Source organism: Pogoniulus pusillus, chromosome 3, assembly GCF_015220805.1.
Source record: "Pogoniulus pusillus isolate bPogPus1 chromosome 3, bPogPus1.pri, whole genome shotgun sequence".
NCBI lineage: Eukaryota > Metazoa > Chordata > Aves > Piciformes > Lybiidae > Pogoniulus > Pogoniulus pusillus.
In genome coordinates, this window is record NC_087266.1 from 48409997 (window position 1) to 48424633 (window position 14637).

Consider the following 14637-nt stretch of genomic DNA (forward strand, 5'->3'; position numbering starts at 1 on the left):
GGTAAACAAACCCAAAAAAAAAGTGTCTTTTTGGGGTGTGTGTGGATGACAGCTGTGACTGCCACATTTGCTAGTCGCTTTTTGGTATGGAGTATAAAGGTAGGACCTTTATAATACTGTTTAAAATCTAATTTATTGCCAACTAGACCTTGAAACTTTGCATTAACAAACCCCAGCCATCTACACTTCCATGTCTTTGTCCATGGGAAGTGCTGTCAGCTCATTAAGCAGGTGAGACTGAAAAGCTACTGAAGAAATGTTGTGTTCCTCTGAAAGAGGGGATCCCTTTCTTTCTTCATATAATTTTATTCAGTAAGTATTTGCCACCTCTGTTGCCAGTAAGGCTCCACTTGCAGTGTAAAATGGTGTACCTCAGACTGCTTTTTGGAAGTACTAGTTGTTGCTGGTTTGATTTGAATGTTAACTATAATGTATATGCATATCAATATTACATATTACACTTCATCATTGCTACATGAAGTCATTGGTACTGTCCAGAGAAGCATGAGAATCTTAACTTGCTAATAACTTAAAATTCTACCTAAGGAATTTAGTGTCAAATTCATCAGTTTAGGATCTCTGTTAAAAGTAAGTACAGTTAGTACTACACTGCCTTTTCCAGTTGCCACCCCAGGATATCATTTAAGAGGGTATTTGAATATGGAGTTTTAGATTATTGTGTTAGACATTTTTGCATACTTCTAACCATTTCTTTAAGTGCTTATCCTTGAGACTTCATGTTGCTGCTACTTGTGCTTTTAACAGCTTTCTAACCCACTGTTTGCTGTCCTGTAGGTTAGATTGTACAGCTGGTTCCATTTAAATGTTTCAGTAAGGCCCAGATGGACAAAGGTGTGCGAATCTTGTTGGAATGAGTGGATCATTTGCATGTCCTCACCCTTGTGAATCTGGGTGTGATTTTGGAAGCATTTGAAGGCCTCAACTCTTCCCCCTTAACATTCTGATGCTGTATGATAGCTTCAGCACTTAGAGGAAATAAGGCTGGGATGTCTAGAGACTAAGGCAGTGCTAGGCAAAAGCTACTCCTACATGTTTGTGCTGGAATATTGTGCTAAGTTACTGATCTATCTCTTTCTCTTTTTAATGTTGTGCACTTTCTTCCTGTTCTGGTGGCTGCCCTTCGGGATAGGCTGACCTCTGCTCTCCGTATGACATCCTGCAGGCGGATATTCGGCACATTCGAAAGACTGTTGATACTCTGCTCGCCCTCGGGGAGAAACCCCCGCAGTCAACTTCTACCTTTCGCTCCTGGGATCTGATAGGCTTTTGTCTTTTCCACATACTTTTTATAGTCTTGATGTATATCACTTATCACTGGAATGTGCTAACAGCATAACCTGTTCGCATGTGCACACAAACTTTCTGCTTTGTCTCTGACAAACTACAGGTACTTAATTTCCTTCCTTTGTCTTACCAACTTCTCCCTTTCCCTTGCTTCCCTTCCTTGTGATATCTTTATTAATCTCTTGAAATAGAGGAGAGAGGGAGTGGCATCTTGAAGGCGAGTCTCATCTCTTTTCTCCCCTCTACCTCTAGTTTAAGACTGATGTGCTTCTTTGTTAATAGTTTGCTTTCTTTTGTGTTAGCTAGGCAACACACTAAACGTGTTAAAGCACTGCAGCCACTCTTTGCTGGGGTTTTCCACAAGCTAACCAGAACTGAGCCTCTTACTTTTTGTGGTAATCCAAGAATGAAGCAGGTATTGAAGCAGCTGAGGTGCCACTCCAGCAGATGATAGTGTTTTCTGAGTTGGTGCCAATTACCTCAACATGCCTTGTGTTAAGAGCACGAAGAAATCTATCTTTCAAAGTACTGATAAGTTTTTTAGTCCTTTGCATTAACAAGAGTACTGTACCTTTAAAGATTATTGGCCATCTCTACTGTTCTGATTAAATTCTGTACTGGAGCAGTTATATTTTCCTACTTACATTTGGTTTCCCTCCTGATCCCATAGAATAATCTTTTTCTTCTGTGGCACAAAGCAGAGCTGAACTGCTTTTAAACAGGTGCTATGTTACACTCCAGAGATGACTGTAAATTAGTAGTGGGCATGAGCAACCTATAATAGAATGTTTCAGGGTGAAGATCGTGGAGTAGAGTGTGATACAATAAGAAAGTCTGAGACTAAGCTGTTGGAGTCCTGTATCTACCATTCTTATGTCTGATGCCAAGCAGGTCACATCTCTATCTTGTCTCCGTTCCATCCGTTGTGAAAAAAGCAGGAAACATTTGTTTGTGTGTTTGTGTGGGGACTGTAGAGAAGAGAAAGTAGCCAGGAAAATAGTTCACCTGGCAAGCTCTGGATTTTTCATCCTGATCAGAAAAACATTAGCCAGGAGGATGTTTTGGTATGTTTGAACTCTACCTGTGGTTAGTGATGGACTCATGGCCTCCATTTCCCTCCTAGTTCTGTGTTCTGTTCGTCTGTTGTAAAACTTGAGTAAGGCTTTTTGTGTGTTTTACTCCCTAATGAAATGCAGAAATGAAAATAGTTTGGAAAACATAAAACCTTGAATATAAACCTACAGTGGTGTTGCAGTATTGGCCTAGATGCTGTTGACTCCATTAATACTTCAGTCTCAGGCTAGCTCAAGAAAAGACCTCAATTTTGTGTCCATGAAAGAAAATGTCATTTCTTACTCTCCAGTATACTCAAAAGAAACCCTGTAGACTTTTGCAGGGTAATTAATGTAAGAACTTGTATCTTGCTGATTATTCTGGCCACATTGTTGTCATTTAGTGCCCAACTACAAATAGCACCATCCCATAGATTTCAAAGCAGTTCTATTTCTGGTTTCCATGACTCAAATGTATAGAAAGAAAGATGAACTATACAATGAGATATGTATTTTTAAGATGGAAGCATTCATGTCAAACGATGGCTGCATCTTTCTCTCTCTGTTTGAAAGGGCTTAATGTCTAGCAGCTTGCCGTGCATGCCTGTAACAAAGCTACTGTAAAGAGTGCCTTCAGTGACCAGGTTCTGTATGCTTGAGGAACAGGTGGGAGCTATTTCGATGTGTAGCTGTAGACTTGTGACCTCATCCTGCGCAGGCCTGTCTTCTAACTGTGCCCCTTGCTTACTCAGAGTCACAGCTTGACATTTAACTTTCTACTCCAGTCAGATCTTTGTCTTGATTTTGGTTGTCTTGTTTTAACAGTGTTGCTTTTCTCGTGAAACTGAGACAGTGATGTGAAGCTTGAGTGGGTTCAGGATCTATTAATTGAATGCCAGTGTTGCTATTTGAGGCAGAAGCGATGCCCTCTCTAGGGCTGGGATCCTATTCCTGCTCCCACAGTGGTAATCACGCCTCCAGTCAATGTCTTTTGTTACGCACTCCTTACGTAGCAGCAGTCTACATGTGTGAGTGTATTTTAACCTTTTTTAATCAGAAACTCAGGTGGTGAAAACTGTTGCTGCCATCTCATAGCACACATCTGTCTTACTGTCCAGTACTATGTCTGATTATCCACTGTACCTGGTAGCTTTGGGAAGGACACAAGAGTTGTAGTAGATTGGTGTGGTTTGTATTTCCAGCTTGCAGAAATGGAAGCTTGTGTCTTCAGTGCTTTTGAGTGTTTTATTAGGCTAGGCACTGAGACTGTGCCAGAGTAGACCAGCTGAACATAGCCCACTCTTCCAACTGCCCAGAGTTTTAACTTGATGCTTGCTGTGCAGAGTTGTCTTTCAATACAGAGTGCATTTCCCCACTGTTTCTAATTATGACAGCACACAGTAATTAAAGTGTAACACTGCAAACACTGTCTGCAGTTAGGAGTTGAACCACAATGTGAAAACTGAATTTACTTCCTTCATGACAAGCACAGCCTTACTATTATGCACCAAGCTTGTCCAGTTTTGTATCTGTTTGTTTATTCGTAGTTATTAACAAATAGACACAGATCTTATGGGGAAGGCAGTAAGGTACAACCTTCACATTTCTCTAAGGGTGAATATGATGGTGGTTCTCAAAATTACATTTCAAACATTCTGTAGATGTGAAAAATAGCTGTTTGCCCATCCATGAAGGCACTGAACAGAGAAGTGGAAACTAAAACATATATGTCAGTCTAATCGGTTTGTTAATTCAGAGTCCTTTTGCTGTGCTGCTGTTCCTGTGGCTTTACTGCTTGGACAGCAACAGTAAACTGCCAGCAGGTGGTTCTCCTTTGAACAGAGCCCAATTTTGAGGCATGCAGATATATACAACTGGAGCTTATCACGGGCAGCCAGTCAGTCCCATGATAAGTTGATGGCCTTGGCTTTAAAAAGAAAGTACATTGTAGTTCACCTCCCTATTCATTGACAACACAAATTGTATTTGCTCCCCCATTTCTTTCTCCTTTCACTTCTTTGTCAGTAGATATTTTCAAACTGATTTTTTTTTCATAAATTGTTCTGCTCCCATCTCACCTGCACCCATCATATTGACTTCTCTTTTGTCCAGAGGAGCTCATCTCATCCATACTGCACTAAAGCAGTAAATACAAGTTGGAGTGGATGCACACACAGGTAAAATAGGTTTGCACTGCATTGCACTTTGATGTGAGGATTTGGCTTGCTTTTTGCTTTGAGCCAGAAAACAGAGTTTTCATGTGCAGTGTACTACACTTCAACTACCTCTTTCTTGTACAGTAACAAGCTTCTACAGCTGAAAGCTGCATATGGATCCCATCGTGTCCCTAGTAAGTTCCCTGAAAATGAATGGGTATTTGCTTATACATGAGCAAATATTTACTCCAGTTTTCTACTCAAGTCACATTAATAAGTTCCATTTTTTTTTTTTTTTGCCACATTCCTGTTTTGCAGAGAAAGAAATATTCATAGAATCATAGAATCAACCAGGTTGGAAGAGACCTCCAAGATCATCCAGTCCAACCTAGCACCCAGCCCTAGCCAGTCATCTAGACCATGGCACTAAGTGCCTCAGCCAGGCTTTTCTTTGCATTTCATTCCTGTTACAAAAAATCAAAGACAAAAAATAAGCAGTCACAATATGCAGGTGTAGAAAAAAATGCTAGGGCAGATTGGGTGAACCTTTGCCATTTCCTTCATTTCTAGCACATGAGCTGCATTATGCAGAAGGAGCACTATAAAGCACTTTAAGGTAGTTATCCATTCCACTTTGATTGCAAAACAGTCTTACTCCATCACTTCATCTCTGGAAGTGTAATGTGTAAGGTCATGGTCTAACTGTAAGTAGACTTTTCCTCTTACTGTTTCATATGTGTCTGTGTTAACTTCCCTTGCAGTTTCAGTTCACTATTTTCTGAACGAAACCATGAGGCATTTTGGCAAAAAAAAGCAGTAGTCTATTTTTAAAACATTCTGCCTCGAGTTCAGAACTTGTAAAAGCCCAGAATCTGCAACTACACTTTTGTCAACATTTGCAATTGATTGCATGTTTTGAAGGTGCACATGGGCTGCCCAGGGAGGTGGTGGAGGCACCATCCCTGGAGGTGTTCAAGCAAAGCCTGGCTGAGGCACTTAGTGCCATGGTCTAATTGACTGGATGGGGCTGGGTGCTAGGTTGGACTGGGTGATCTTGGAGGTCTCTTCCAACCTGGTTGATTCTATGATTCTATCTGGCTGTGGCTCCAAATACAGAATTTCAGCTGCAGTAATGATGGTCTGGGGTTTGAGAGGGATTTTCTGCAGTGCTGAGTGTATGCTCTACAAAACATACTAATATCTCCCATTGGAAATTAAAGAAGGAAAAAACCAAATCTGAAATACACCTACAGCCTGAAACACTGTGCTCTTTTTTAACCTTCTCTTTTCTTTTGGACTTTGAATGGTAACTTCAGGGCTTTTGGGCACCTACAGCCATCCACAGCAATAGTGGGTAAGGAAAAAAAATATATATCTAAAAGACATCCTTTCAAATTGCCTTAGATATGTGAAAAAATAAAATATTTCCTATCATTTTTCAACTTTTTAGGAAGCAAACTTGGCCTTGGCTTAACAATTTGCAAGTGTTTTATATGCTGGCATAAATTTGCTTAGGTGTAAAGCCCTGATGTTACTTGTGGTGACTTTTCATTTCAGGTGGTTGGCTCCAAGTGTTAAATGATGGGCAGTATGTGGACTTCTTCTCTTCGTTTGCCCATCCACACATTCCAGCATTTCAGTGGGTTACAGATGTGTTGTTTTGTCCCCTGGAGATCTGAAACCCCATATTCTACACATGCAAGCAAGAAAGAGAAGGGCTCTGGCCAATGGTAGAATTCCATTTCTCTGTGTTTTGCTAACAGTTGCAGGTGTGCCCTGCTGTTACCGCAGCGTGGCCGTTTCACTCCATTTGATACAGTGACAACGATTAGCTTGTTTGGGAAGTCTTTAGCAGATCTGAATCGATAAGCTGCTTGCCCTTGCATAAACCAATTCAGAGCCTGCTCTTGACTTTGAAGTCACCTGATGCCAAAGAAAATTGATCTTAGAGATGTATGTGTAAAGTGTTGCATATCCTTGTGGGATTAGTGTCCTTCTGTCTTCCTGGTTTTCTGCTGCACCTTCTGAATGGGACATTTTGTTCCGAGATCAGAAGCTTGCACACATGCACGTGTGTGTGTTTGTGGGTACAGCTGTTTACTGTTTCCTTGTGCTGCTTTGTGACTCAGCCTCCTGGCTGCTGCCTCCTTTTTGAGTTTTATTAGTTATTTTTTAGCTCCCCATCAAAGGGAGTTTGTTCTTTTGTTTCATGATGACTTTCAAAGCATCTTTATTCCTTCAAAACAATGATGTGTCTGTCAAAAGTGGTGTTCGTGGGGACAAAACCAATCTAGATCTTCAGTTTTGTAATGAAGGTCTACATTTTGCAGTGGAGATCTAAATTTTGCTATGGGTGAAGTAGCAGCCCTTCCCCCTGCACTCGTTTTTAAGCAGTTTTAGATAGATCTTGAGAATTAGCAGCTGGTTCTTCTGCCTGTCTTTCTGGGGTTGGTTCAGTGATGGTTTCAACACAGTTACTTTTGGAGGCGATTGCTGCCAGTATATTGAAGTGTTAGGGCCTCGGTGCTCATGTAGAAGGGACAAAAGCCCTACCAAAGGTGTGAAGTGGGTGAAGCTGATTCTCTTAAGAGCCATGGGTGAGTTGTTCTTTTGGTTGGTCAGGCATGTTGCTTCCAAATGCCAGGATTGAAGCAGAGTTTTGCAATCACGTTTTTCAGTTGCACAGCTGTCAGTGATCAAAAGCAGCTGAACTTACAAGACTGGGACCTTGGGCCAAGGTTAACTGCTGTTGTGCAGAAAGCTAAGTTGATTATCAATGTGCTCTGCATTCTGTCCTTGGCAGGATGTGATTTTCCTTAGTCTGAGACTAGCTAATTATATTATGCTAAAGCTGTGGTTTGAGAGGTGTGTGAGGCGGAGTTGATGAAAGCCATTTACAGAGCACTGAAGAGAGTGATTAGGGCTTGGATAAGAGAATTTATTTGTGACACATTAAGATGAAATTTGTCATTTTTTAGGAGATGGCTTAAGTCTCTTTGTCAGTTTTGGAAGTCCATCACAGGCACACATTAAACCACAGAATTATAAAGTAGCATCAGAGTTCCACCTTCTTTGTAAGAGGAGGCTGTCAAATATATTGGCCTCGAGCACTACCAAAGAATGATGTATAATAGAAAAGGAGCATGCTGTAAAACTCACTCCCAGAGCACAGTTGGGGAGTCCTCCTTTGAAGAGACAGGGAGAGAGAAGTTGCTTTATACAGTCTGTGTTACTGTAATGTATTTTTAAAGGTTAGAGAATTCATGGTCTTGAGGAGGAAAGAAAAAACCTATTGGATGGAGGTTTACATGAATTTGGCCATGCATCCATCATGCTTTTAGCTAAGATGTGCTTATGAAAAATAGCAACATTCCTAGCACAAAAGCAGGACAGAACAGATCTGAGTGCTGTAAGGTGCCACAAAGGTTAGAAGTTAGTTATAACTTAGTGCTGTGGTCTAGTTGATTGGACAAGGCTGGGTGATAGGTTGGACTGGATGATCTCTTCCAACCTGGTTGATTCTATGATTCTAAGTGCAGAGTTTAAGCTTTTCTGAATGAATCATCCTTACCTGTGGCTTTTTCATCAGGTTTGGTTTCAGTAGAAGAATTCAGATTATTCTCAGACATAAATGTCTGGCAAGGTAGTGTGTTCTGAGGCTGGGTTTTTTGATTTAATCCCTAACCTGCAGCCTCACAATACTGAGCATTTCGTTTTCATACACTGGATTCAACAGGCATTGATATTCAATGCCCTTTGTCCAGCATGGAAGACTAATGAAATACTGGCATGGTGTGAGCCACCCAATCTGTGAAACAAAAACCCTAGTGTGCAGGGGTACTGGAACGAGGCAGGGAAGAGTGAAGGGATTAACACTTCACTTTCAGTGTCTCATTTGTGTTCTCAGTAAGTGAGGTGAATTCTGGCAAATTACCAGAGAGGATTGTAGATGTTTCTGTGAACTGTCCCAAGACATTAGATTGGCAAAATACCTCTAGTAAACCTCATACATTTGTAGTAGATGTACTTTGGGTTTTTGTTCATTTTGGTTTTGCTTGGTTGAGGCTTCTCTGCCTTTTGATACCACTATCTCTGCCTTCTTTTGTTAGCAACTTCAGTGCTAATCAGGTATTGATTACAAGTTTGCATTCCCAAGTACCTTTACTGAGAAGGCTCAGGGGAGATCTTATTGCTCTCTACACCTACCTGAAAGGAGGCTGTAGCCAGGCAAGGGTTGGTCTCTTCTCCCAGGTAGTGACAGAACAAGAGGACACAGCCTCAAACTGTGCTAAGGTAGGTTTAGGTTGGACGTTAGGAAGAAGTTCTTCACGGAAAGAGTGATTGGCATTGGAATGGGCTGCCCAGGTAGGTGGTGGAGTCACCATCCCTAGAGGTGTTTAAAAGGAGGCTGGACAAGGCACTTAGTGCCATGGTTTAGTTAATTGGTTAATTAGAGTTAGGTGACAGGTCAGACTGAATGATCGTATAGGTCTCTTCCAACCTGGTCGATTCTGTGATATCAGAACAGCCCCCTTCATCTTAAGGAACCCCAGTGTACCCTGTGTGCATGCTTAGGATTAGATCCTGTAGCTGGTGTCTGTTCAAACTTCAGGCTGCCTGCCACGGCAGTTGAAGGCCTTTGAGGCAGACTCTGTCTCCATGTGTTTCTGTTTAATAGCCTTGTTTGGGGTTTCTTTCTGTCTGTGTATTTTTGACATCCCATTTACACTTTTGACTTCCATGTTGTGGCAATGAGTATCACAGCTGTAATTCTGTTTATGTGATGTAGTCCAGCTTTTCCATTGGTATTTGTAAACCTGCTGCCTGATTTCACCATGTCATGGATTTCATTCATGGGAATGTCCAGTTACATTAGGAAAAACTTGCTGGAGAGCGATCTCGTCATGACACAGGCCCACATCTCTCAGCCAGGCTTCCTGCATTTAGTCACTGTGGTTATTTATTCCCTTCTTACCTGGAGGAGATGCAGTATTTACTGTTTGAGAGTCTTCTGGTGCAGCAACCTCTGTGGACAATCGTAGGTTTCATGCCTGGGCATGATTGCTGTGAACCAAGTTGACTCCTGTCTCTTGCAAAGTAAGTTTCTAACCACTTGGCAAGAAATGCTTTGCCCTTGATGGATTGCTTTCAAAGGTGCATATCCTGGGACCAAGAGCCACCTGTCTGAGCTCAGTGGCAGCCCTGGTTTTGACTGATAAAGCCAGCCTTTTGTCCCCAAACCCAGCCCTATGAAGTGACAGGCAAATGCCACATCACAAGTTCAGTATGTGCTTGCTGGCCTTCACTCTTAGTTAGGATGCTTACATACTGTACTGACCACAGAACAGGTTGGTTTCTGACACTTAAAACACAAACAGATCTCTAATTCATAGGTATAAAGAGAGCAACATCAGAGACTTTGTCCAAATAACAGCAAGTTCTTTTTGATTAAAGATGGGAAACAGTTCCTGCTTGTTGGGCTTTGTGTTCTGAATGTGATCATGTAAAGCAAGGGTCTGTGGTGCAGAATGTCCTAATCTCTACTCCTTTGTTTGTCTTTTTCTAGGAGAAGCTCTGCCTACCACATCATATCCTAGAAGAAAAGGGCTTGGTAAAAGTGAGCCTAACAGTTCAAGCATTGCTAGACGTAACTACAGTGAAACAAGCTTTGTTCACGTGAAGCTGCACTCTCTGCTGTTACCAGCTCCACTGTGCCACCAGAGAATCAAACCACTGCCCATCTTTCCAAGCTGCGCTGCAAAGAGCCGGGAGCGCAGTGCTCCAGGAGTATCCTTACACCTCTGAGGTTAAAGCTGTCCCTACCTGTACGTCCAACTGCCAACCAGAAACATTTTCTAGAGCAAACTGACGCTTCACTGCTTTTATAGCTCACTTTGTACAGTACTTAACTAAACAGCCACCTCTCTGCCACTTAAAGTGTGCAGTACACAGCTGTCTTGCAGCAAGATACCTTTTATTATTCAACTAAGAATCATTGTAATCAACTGGGAGTGGGGGGGAGGGGAGGAGGAGCAGGGAGAGTAAATCAGACCTGTACCACATTAGGTTTTTCTGCAGTCGCTTCAGGCTATTGCCTTTTAAAGCTATCCAGACCCAAAATATTTATAAATATTATTTATTAGTGAGTTGTTATTCATCCTTTGGATGCAAACTGTAAATTAGGAAACTGTATTTTATTACTGCTTTTTTGTGGTTAAACACTTTATTTTAATATAAATATTTGGTTATTTTTTATTCTACTCGGTGTGCAGTAGCTCTAGATCTCCTTAAATCCTATTTTCTAATATGTAAGATAAAAAGCAAACAAAATAGGTGCTTATTATTACAAGAACAGCTAGCTGGAATGGCAGGCTTTGTTTCTTGAATTTGGGGAGCATTGGTAAAAATCAAGTCTGCATTCCATTTGAGTTTCTTACATTCCAGGAGCACTTTTCTCTCCCACTACACTAGATTGGCTGAAACTGAAAGCACACCCCGTTTAGCTGTATATAGATGTTTCAAAAGAGGGGGGAAAGGGAAAAAAAAGGACAGGAAAAAAAATAGGAAAGATGTAAACTTGAAAAAGAAATGTGAAGAAATATTTTTGATTGCTTATTTTACTATGCACGAGGCACCTGCCTTTTGCCACAGGGAAGTGAATGATGCGCAGTAGGATCCACGTGTCTTGGCATCTGATTTTGCACTGTCACTTGATTTTCTTTGCAAGGCTGCAACACTACAGAACGAATATTGGAAAACAGCACAAGAACATTATCAAGAAGATTTTCCAGGTAGCCAAAAAGTTTGAATTTTTTTTCCAGTGATTACTTCAGGAAGAGATAAAAATTGCTAAAATTGCCAAAGGCAACCTCAAAGACCTGATCTTGCACGTAAAACCTGCTGGGCAAAGTGCTTCTCTCATTTTCTGGCATCCTTAAGCACAACCTTCTGTAGTGATTGGTTGCAGGATCAGACTTCTAATGCCAGGTCAGCAATAGAAAATAAGGCTCTTATCACTACTTTAAAGCAGTAGTGATAAGTACTTAGCACTACTTTTATTAGAAGCATAATTTCTTACTAAACCGTCAAAGTTCCAGCACCGTGTTTCTCACACCGCCTGGAACATCTGTTTCTCTTCTCAGAGGAGAAGCTTTAGTGATGTAACTTCAAGCAGGACAGGTAAGGTGCATGTGGTGGAAAGGTTCTGGCTGACAGGGGTCAGTGGTGCACGCACAGCTTGTCTGAAATGCAGAATGGCAAAAAAAGAGGGCAGTGGGGAGACAAAGCATTCAAGCAAGAGAACGTGGAGAGAACTGTTGCATAAAGATTCTTTGGTGCTTGTCACTACTATGAGTATCTAGGCGAAGCTCCACAGAGAATCATGGAACCATTTAGCCCTTTTAAGACCATTGAATTCAGCTACGTTCACAGACACACCAGGATTCCAGTAGGAGGGTTTTAGTAGTTAATGCCATATTTGAATGCAGACTATGCATTTTAACACCACCAACTGCCAGTGTGCTGGCATGAACTGACAGCAACCTGTCTGGAGGAGGAAAGCAGGCTCACAGGCAGGGAGACTGTACTGTGAGTGGCATCTCCAGTTACTTCAACCAAAGCAAAGAAGTGTTTATTTTACAGAGGGAACATTGACTTAAAATTGTGATTCTGATTGGCAGCTAGCAGATCGTTTCCTATAAAAGTACTGTGCACTTTAACACTAAATTAAAATGTATTTTAGTATTTTACAGAGCTGCACAAATAAATACCTGTTTTGTCAAAAAAAAAGCACGAGCAATGTAAAGAAAGTAACTTTTCAAGTCAGAGTTTATCAAAGTTTAAAAGCATTCAAAGGTGGAGTATTAAAAAATAGGAATGTTGATTTCTGCATCTTGAGGAATAAAATGCAGGTTTCCTGAGTATTTTTTTACCATGTATATATCTGGCAACACGAAGCTTTGTAAGTATTATTTTGACAAATCTTGGGTTTTCATAATTAAAGTTTTGTTTTTCCTCTGCTTTTACTGTCTTTCAGTCTTTGCTGTAAATAAACAGGCTCTAAGTATTTTGTAATACAGTTTGGGTTTTTTTTCTTTTATGCAGGCTTAAACTGTACAGCTAAAAAGAGAAACTGCCTCACTCTTTGTACACTATTTATATGTGCAATAAAACATGCATGCACTACCCAAAGCGGTGGACAGAATGTAGAGGAGAAAATCTTTCCTGTAGTTAGAATTAAAACTCATTAATGATTTGTAGAGACCCTTTAATGACCTTCCCTGTGGCTGACAGTTTCTTGTAGAAGAGCTGCTGTTGGGAGAGTGCAGCACTGCGAATGATGGGTGAGGGCTTGGGGATGGAGAAGGGGACAATGTGATACAAGTAAAGGAATTCTGCAGCTAAACTAGGGATAGAATCCAAAAGGTAACTGCTGGGTTGGTGATTTGGTATTGGTGCCTGCAATTACTAGGAGCACCAACTGGAAAATAAGACAGGTATTTTCAGCTCCAAAATTGTAGTTGGGAAGTTGTGTTTGGGGAAGCTGATAGAGTAACTGAGCTCCTGCTGAACTCTAAATTAAAAGGACACAGGCAATAAAGCTCCCCCACAGCCATTCCCACAGTATAAAAGGAACCTCAGAATTATGCCATATAACTTTAACAAGTACAAAAGTGGGCATTTTCCTTCCTACCATCAACCCAGCAGCTTTTAAAAGGTGGTTTAAAAGCACTAATAGCAAGTTACAGAGTTAAGGCTGCCTGTTCATCTGCTCTAATACAACATGCAGCTGCGCACACTCCTGGTGGGGAGTGAAAAAGGTGCCATGCCCCTTTTCCTTAGAGACAATTATCCTAATCCCTTAGACAAAACACATCACAAATGGGAATGTTTATCATTAGAAGTACCTGCACCATGCTGACCACTCTGACTCCACTGCTGCTCTGTTGGAAGCCTTGGGCACAAGGCTGCAGTACAAGCACAGCCCACTGCTACTCCAGGCTGGTAATTCATCCGCGGGCAATAGCAAAGCAGCTGGCTAGATGGGTGCTGGGCAGGCAGGAACAGCAATGCAGAAGCTGGCACACATTAAATGAGGTTTTAAGCCAATTTTGCTATTGTAGGAGTGGAAAAATCTGAATGCATAGCATTTTTGGCTTAAAATGTCTCCTCTGCTGGGCTGCTGTATAAGAAATGAAGAGTTAATGTCTGTTGTAAATCTCCAGTGTGGAAAACTCACATTCAGCATTTCAGAGAACTCTTCAGTGTTATATTCCTGACCTTCTAAGCCTCCTTCAAAATCAGGTAGATGCAACACTGATAAAAGTCAATATGCAATTTAGGCCCATCACCAGCAATAGAAAGACAAGCTCCCAGCACAGGCCTCCCTGCAACCTAGAATCCAGCAGAGGCTAAAATAAAAACCACAACAGGAGAGCATTCAGCATTGCTTACAAAAGCAAATGAACTCTACACCTACCCTAATATTTCCTCTGGTGAGAGCAAGTCAATGTTTAAGCAACAATGCAGGTCCAGTCAAACCATGGGGAAGCAGTTTACAGGGGATTGCTTGCACGTAAGATAAACAGCTCCCTGGAACCATTTGTGTTCTTGCCCCACACAAGGCAGCTGGCAAAATGAGACCACCAGGAACTGTTCCAGATCTGTAACTGTCAAGCCTAAATTTTTCCATCTTTAACATGAGCACACTCAACTGACTTCAACAATGAGCTACCAGATGTGCTACAGATAGACACTGTTTTTTTCCAGATCAGTTGATCAGTTTCCTCTCAGACCTGTCAAGTTTAAGAAACCCAGAACCACAGTGTAAGCCTTTCACACACAGTCACAAAGGTAACTAGAGAAAAAAAAACCTCCTTTACTACAGGCTGCTTCCTTCACGTGGGTTTGTAGACTTCTTTATCACCTACAGTACTCCTCAGAGTATTTGTTTGATGTCAATAATGTATAGGACAGGAAACCACTCTACACAGCAAGCTCCTGCCTCTATTCTCTACCAGACCTGGTCCTTAGAATGTATTTAGACAGGTCTAGGAAAAAATACACCAACCATGTCAGATTAATTAAGCAGCTTGATTGGTTGTACCACTAATGACTTCCTTCAG

The 14637-nt window shown here is 41.3% G+C and overlaps 1 protein-coding gene across 20 annotated transcripts in view; it reads left to right on the forward strand.

Moving 5' to 3' along the window:
- LRCH1 (leucine rich repeats and calponin homology domain containing 1) overlaps nucleotides 1-12586 on the forward strand; it is a 120389-nt gene extending 107803 nt beyond the window's left edge. For 16 of the 20 annotated variants that reach the window (XM_064175440.1, XM_064175449.1, XM_064175458.1 and 13 more), the window contains 2 exons: nucleotides 1151-1408; nucleotides 10080-10169. In XM_064175440.1, coding sequence (XP_064031510.1) covers nucleotides 1151-1357 — 207 coding nt within the window. In that variant the 3' untranslated portion in view covers nucleotides 1358-1408; nucleotides 10080-10169. Of the gene's footprint in view, nucleotides 1-1150; nucleotides 2150-10079 lie in introns of those variants that run through there. The other 4 variants (XM_064175356.1, XM_064175420.1, XM_064175482.1 and 1 more) reach the window with 2 other exon arrangements.
- The last annotated feature ends 2051 nt before the right edge of the window (nucleotides 12587-14637 follow it).